Below are 7,029 nucleotides of genomic sequence, written 5' to 3'. Positions count from 1 at the left end.
CTCTGTCCTCTTCTAGCACTACCAGCAGAACAAACCATTTTCTAACAAAGCTCTGGGTTTTCTCACCCCCACCCCATCACGCTCAGTTAATGAGATTATCTCTGGCAAAAATCCTGGCAGGCAGTTTGACCTCCTGCTCAAGCCAGTGGAAGAGCCACAGCCAACAAAGTCAAAACCTGGAGACTCTAATTGGAGACTTTATGTGAGTCTCTTCTTATTGTCAGTGAGATGACTTGAATCTCTTCCCTGTGACCACAGTGATCAGTCCTGTGCCCATGAAAGTAGACCTGAGAGGCATATAGGTCAAGTCCTGGCCAGCAGGAATCCTTCCCAGCTTCCCAGCAGTGCGGCTTTCCATACGCAGCTTGTCATTCTCTTCTATCCCATTGGTTTCTCCTCAACTTAGTAGCCTCCCTTTGTACTCTCAGGGAAGGATCCTTAGGATCTTAGGATCTTTCTCAACCTGATTCCAGCCCAGAACTTTTCCATTGTTTACTGGAACTTGCTTCCAGCCCTAGCCAAGGAGAACTAATACGGCTTGTTGCTTCCCTCCAGGTTTCCTCCACCTTACANTAGTACGGCTTGTTGCTTCCCTCCAGGTTTCCTCCACCTTACAGAATCTCCATGAAAATACATCCGTCCCCAAAACGCCAGATCTAGTCTCTTTTCCCTGAATCCCAATGAGCAGGGCTTCTCCCCCCAGGCCAAGAGCAGACCAGAAGGTAGAGGGGAAGGTGGGTAGAGCAAGGCAAAGAAGGCTCAGGTGTTTATTTGGACCTGGCAGAGCAGAAGAAAGCATTGTCTGCCCCAGCCAGACACCCCATTGCCCTTCTGGTCTGGAGCACTGGGGGCCAAGTAGAGTGTTACTTAGAACTGAGACTGTCTTCAGAACAGCCCAGTATCTCTGGAAACTAGGGAGAGACTGAGTGAGAGAAGAATAAATTTCAGAATCTAGATAGGAGTTGATGAGGCTGACTCGTGGCTGTAGAGAGATAAAGGGTAAAACGGAGCTTTTGGAAGCGCCCTAAGAAGCCAGCCAAAGAAGTATTTCCTTCGTTTTTTTCTGGTCAGTCTTATCTCAAGGGTAGATTCTGACTGACAGTCGCACTCCAGGACCATCCCCAGCCCTAGGGAATTTAACAGCCTGAGCAGTATCTGGGCCTCCTTCCCATTCCTTTCACCGAAGAAAACAGATGGTTATGAAGCATAAAAAGGATCCACTCCTAGGACAGGACTACAGGCCAGCCCCAGACCCATTCTGTAACTTCTGTTTAATACCAAAGCACCATGCCAGGCTCTTTCTCTCNTTTTTATTTATTTGACAGAGACAGCCAGCGAGAGAGGGAACACAAGCAGGGGGAGTGGGAGAGGAAGAAGCAGGCTTCCAGCAGAGGAGCCTGATGTGGGGCTCGATCCCATAACGCCGGGATCACGCCCTGAGCCGAAGGCAGACACCCAACCGCTATGCCACCCAGGCGCCCCTGTAACTTCTGTTTAATACTGACCAAAGCACCATGCCAGGCTCTTTCTCTCAGTCATCTTATAGAATCCCCCACTTGATCAGGAAACTAAAGCCCAAAGACATGAAATAATCTGCTCAAAGTCCAATTAGAGCTCAAGTCCTTTTGACTCAGAAGGTCTTTTTTTTCCCCCGCATTGGCACGTTTTCTTCGTCTCTTTCTTATCCTTTTCTTCTCTGAGTTTGCCTCTGTCCAAGACCTAGTTTTCTGTTCCTATAGAGGAAGTTAGAGAGAGAGGCCCAAGGATGCTCTGGGTCCCTGAGCACCCTTGCTGTAATGCACCAGATGTGTCCCTTATACTCTAGCAAAGAGGTTGGGGGCCTTCTCTGCTTTATATGCTTCTTTTCCTACATCTGTACTCTCACATAACCCCCAAAACACACACACACTCAACAAACTTATTGCCTCCTCTCTTCTACCCTAGAGGTGTGAAGATGAGTAAGATTTGCCTCTTGCTGCCCAACTGCCCCCAGTACAGAGACAGACAAGTAAGAAATAATTATACAAAAGTTTCTTAGGTATGATGAGGAGACAGTCTCCGGAGACTGACAGGGTTAATTAAGGACATAAAAGAGAAATTGGTCAGTTCTGGCCCAAGGAAGGAATTCATGCTAAATCTTGAACTTTTGGGCTATTTATCAAATACACGAAGGGAAGTACCTCTCAAGCAAAGGGGAACCATGTAACCAAGCACTTGAAGGCAAAAACAATCTGATGTGTTCGGAAACCGCAAATCATTTGCAAAATCTAGAATATAGGGTACAAAGGAGATATAGCAAGAAACAAAGCTGAAAAGGTGGGTAGAATGGAAGACATGTCTGAATTCTTAAGGTCTCCAAAGCTGCAGTCAGAAACCCCCTCAGAGGCTCCAGCCTATGGGCCATATGAACAAACCCAAACACGTCTCTCTCAGATTGGTCCCATCATCAGGGCTCTCCATTTTGCTGCACCAAAGCCTTCGGAGGCTGAAGTAGAACCTCAGGAGAGCCAGAATTGCTGCCTTCCCGATCAGGGTCACGTTCGGGCTCCCCAGTGTGACAAGAAACATGTTGGATCCTTAGAAGCCATGGGAAGCTTGCCCAGAAAGAATCCATTTTCAGCCGGCTGGTCAGCTCTTTCTGTCTGAGCCAATAGAGGGCGGGAGAAATCTCCCGTCTCCTGCATGTGCCCCATACCTCCAGGCAAGAAGTAGATAATATGCCCCTGGTTCCCCTTTCAGACCGGTTGGTTCACTGCCTCCATTCTATAGCTCTTATCCCAAAAAAACTAACCCTCTTCTTACCTTTTAGCCCATCACTGGCCAACTTCCATGGTGCTCCCCTAAATATATTGAGGGCTCATAGTCTTCCTCTTCACTCCTTCTAAACATTCTCTGAGCCTCTCCACTCTTACCAACCCTCATCTCCTTTCAACTTTACTTTCGCTCTCCACTTAATAATCACACCCTATCCCCGTCACCACCCGGGACCTCTGAAATCTTTCCAGTGCCAGTAGCTGTGCTAAATACGGGTATGAACATAAATACACTGGCCCTAGCCTTGAGATTCTTACAGGGAAGTGCAGGAGAATGAGATAATGATGTAGAGACAGAGGTATGTATCAGGTAGTGTTTTCACAAAGCAGGAAACAGTTCGGAAGGGAAGGCACCACTAATGGTGGGGGTGCTTGATTAGGGCATTTAGGGCAAGAGCGTGATGGGATGAGGGGCAAGAAAGGCATTCTAGACAGAGGGAACAGCCTGTGCAGAGGTCTAGAGCTACAAAATAGTATGGATTGTAGGTGTAATTGGAGAATGGTGGAACACGAAGCTGGAGAGGTCGGCAAGGATCGGGTCATGGGGGGCCATGTTTTGGACTTTACGAAATAATGGCCACTGCTTATCCAGCGCTTGAGGATTCTTTAAGTCATTGAATTTGCACAACAGCTCTATGCAGTAGGTGGTACTATTTCCATGTTACACGTGAAGATCACGCTTTCTTCTTTGGATATCTCCATTTAACTGTGTGGTGTCATTGCTTCTCACCCTTTTCCCTCCACGCCCTACCATATGGCCACACCACAGTATTTCATGTTCCCCTTCCTTGTACCTTTATACCTTTGCTCATGTTGTTCCAGGAGCCTGGAATGCCTTCCCTTTGATACACTGCACTGCCTGAAAAAACTCTATTCATCCTTTAAGACCCATCCAGTTCCCCTCCTGTGTGGGAAAATGCTGTCTCTCCTATAATCCCTTTGGCAAGTTGTATGCCCAAGACCTTCTCAAGAGCAGAGCCACACAGGAGACAAATAAATGTTTATGAGCACAGAAATTAGAAATAATTTGGTTTGAAATGACACCTTTACTGCCTGTTCTCAAACAACTTTTTTCTTTTCTTTTGTAGCCAAACGAGTGAACGAGGTGATCGTGGGGAGTGACCAGCTCATGGAGATCTGAGTTCTGAGCAAGTCAGACTCCTTTCGCTTGGCCCTCAGAACTACAGATGTTGGCTGGCCCACCCGTTTGTCTCTGTATTTATTTCCCAATAAAGAAGAGCTCCCGTGGGGCACCTGGCTGGCTCAGTCGGTAGAACATGGGGCTCTTGATTTCGGGGTTGTGAGTTCAAGCCCCACGTTGGGTGTAGAATTTATTTAAATAAACTTTAAAAAGGGGAGTGGGGATGCTCCCAAAGGTATGCCAGAGACTTGTGAAGCAGTCCCGAGCTCCAAGGATGCAGAGTCACATGGTAAAAGCCACCTAGAGCCCGTGTGTAGAACAGGGTACGACACAGCGGCCTGGCTCTTGTGTACTGTGGTTATCAGGCAGGGGCAGCAGGCTAGAGCTCTTAGGAGGACTGCTTTCTGACTGGCTGGCCCAGCCTCGTCCATAAAAGCATCTTCCATGTAAAAGGACCTGGAAGTACTTCACTTCCTGACCCTAATCAGGGTTTCTAGACCCATAGGCCTGACTGCTGGCAATGCCACCTCCGTTCGTGGTGCTCCTTCTCCAGCTACCGATTTGGGCGGCCTGGCCCCCAGTCCTGAGTGCAGGACTTACCACTCTGTTACCAGCCCTGCCGCGTCCCCACCCCCGGCCTCACCTGCCATTCACTCCCTACTTCCCAGTCACTAGTCAGTTTTTCCAGGTCAGCTGTTGTCTTTTGGAGAGTTAAAATAGGCAGGAGGCAGCCCTGGCATAGGCATCAAGCCTAACTCCACTGTTCTTAGCGGAGGCATGAGCAATAAGAAAGCCGTGGGGCGCCTGGGTGGCTCAGTCAGTTAGGCTTCTTTCTTTTTTTTTTTAAGATTTTATTTTTATTTATATGACAGAGAGACAGCCAGCGAGAGAGGGAAAACACAGCAGGGGAGTGGGAGAGGAAGAAGCAGGCTCCCAGCGGAGGAGCCTGATGTGGGACTCGATCCCGGAACACCAGGATCACGCTCTGACCCGAAGGCAGATGCCTGGGAGAGGAAGAAGCAGGCTCCCAGCGGAGGAGCCTGATGTGGGACTCGATCCCGGAACACCGGGATCACGCTCTGACCCGAAGGCAGATGCCTAATGACTGCGCTACCCAGGCGCCTCCCAGTCAGTTAGGCTTCTATCTTGGGCTCGGGTCATGATCCCAGGGTCCTGGTGGTTAAGCCCTGTGTCAGGCTCCCTGCTCAGCGGGGAGGCTGCTTCTCCATCTCCCTCTGCCACTGCTCTGCCTGCCTTCTGAGTGTTCTCTCTCCCTCCCTCCCTCTCTCTCTCTCTCTCTCTCACAGGTAAACAAAATCTTTTTTAAAATAAATAAATAAAAATAAAAGAAAGTCATGATCTATGAAACCAGACAGACTCCTTCTCACCTCCCTTTAGTCAGGAGTCTAAAGTCTATTCAACCTGGTAAGTAAGAGCCAGGGGCCTATATCATGATTTGAAATTCTTTCTGACTCTTCTCCAGCTGCACTTCTTTATATCCTAATTATACTGCCTCTCCTGCTTCAGATAATTAAGAAGTGAGATTTCCATACTCATAGCCCTTCTGGAATCCTGTCCACCTTCCTTTACCTCCCCCACTCCCAAACACTCTTGCCTCTCCCTGCACCACTTTACAACCTGCAGGTGTTTGGTGGAAGATAAAAGTGGTTCCTGGGGTGAGATTTCACCTCCTAGAATTATCAAAGTAAAGGTTTCCCTTGATGTGCTCACTGTGGGTGGCAGTAATTATAAAGAATGATTTGAAATACTGGTTTCTACGTTGCTTCAAAAATCCGAAGTCTCTCAAGTTCATTGGAGTAATCTCGCCTGAATCTTAGTGCCGTTTTCATTGAACTTGTGAGAGACTAGATGGGCATTCCTACCCTGGGGGATCTCCACCTCCACCCACCTTCTTGGGAGCTCTGGAGCTCCACATTCCTCCCACTGGTGGAGACAAGGTTCCTGAAAGTTTGCCCTCATCAGACAGGAGCCGAAATGGCGCAGCAGAAGTGGTTGAAAGAGAGAGGACTGCAGGGCAGGCGGGGGAGGCGGGAGTAAAGAGCTGTGGCAGTGCCCCGGGTGGTCCCCTTTGGAAATGAAGTGAAGTCTGGGGAGCCCAGGTGACACAGGCTGGAAGAAGACCTGCCCTCCAGAATGTTGCTTGGCTTTGGCCGAGTCACTGCCTCTCCTCTGTCCCCGTGTTTCCACATCTGCAAAATGGGGAAGTTGCACTGGATAACTTGCAAAGGCTCATCCTGTTCTCAAGTTCTGTCCCCTCTCTCAGCTTTCTGACCCTTGGGATCTCGGTGGCCTGAGGGGTCAAAAGACTGCTCCTTGTCAACAGAAAGGAGATGGAACTGGATAGGTTTGGAAGGAGGTAGTGAGGCAAGAGAAGGGATTGATTAAACTGGCCCAGAGCCTTCCCGTACCCCTTCCTGATATGCCCTGAAGAGCTCTTGGAATCCCTGACAGTAAGGTAGAGGAAGGACCTCTCCTCTGTCTTCCCTTGCACAAGCCCATGGGCAACCCTGCTCCAAGCAAAGGAGGGAGCTGGAGAAAACAGGACAGGTAAGAGTTTCCCAGGGGAAGGCCTCATGAAGTTTAAGTCCCAGCCGGGAATAGCCCCCAGCCCAGGACACTGCTGCTATTGTCTCCAGCCACACCGGGACTGACTGGGTGCCCAAGATGCTTTCATTTCTCTTTTTGCTCTATTTGTTTGCCAGAAGGCAGGGACCATTTTTGTTTCCTTTTGGCAGCAGCTACAGAGAGTTTGAATATATCTAAAATATAGTGAGCAACTGAATTTCCACTGGCCGGCCACCTCTCCACAGGACGCAAGCCAGAAGAGCCAGGCAGGTAAAGGAGTGACCCGCGCCGCCTCTCCCGGGGATGCTCCCTGAGGGAAGTGGAGGGGAGAAGGAAGGGGGCTTTCAGTACCAATCAGGGAGGACTCTGGGGAGGTGTTGAGCAACAACACCTGGAGTTCTGGGAGCTTGCCAGGTCAGACAAAATTTGATGTCTACTATTCCAGGAACCCCTCCCCCAGTAACACCTCACCCCACAGGCTGGCAAGAG

The 7,029-nt window shown here is 49.4% G+C and overlaps 1 protein-coding gene across 2 annotated transcripts in view; it reads left to right on the top strand.

The window, feature by feature from the left end:
* Positions 1 to 4,107, top strand: part of EIF2B3 (eukaryotic translation initiation factor 2B subunit gamma) — a 124,711-nt gene extending 120,604 nt beyond the window's left edge. For both annotated transcript variants that reach the window (XM_034651399.1, XM_034651392.1), the window contains exon 12: positions 3,902 to 4,107. In XM_034651399.1, coding sequence (XP_034507290.1) covers positions 3,902 to 3,954 — 53 coding nt within the window. In that variant the 3' untranslated portion in view covers positions 3,955 to 4,107. The remainder of the gene's footprint in view (positions 1 to 3,901) is intronic.
* Positions 4,108 to 7,029: the final 2,922 nt, after the last annotated feature.

Source organism: Ailuropoda melanoleuca, chromosome 2 (genome assembly GCF_002007445.2).
Source record: "Ailuropoda melanoleuca isolate Jingjing chromosome 2, ASM200744v2, whole genome shotgun sequence".
Taxonomy (NCBI): Eukaryota; Metazoa; Chordata; class Mammalia; order Carnivora; family Ursidae; genus Ailuropoda; species Ailuropoda melanoleuca.
This window is presented reverse-complemented; position numbering and strand designations above follow the sequence as displayed.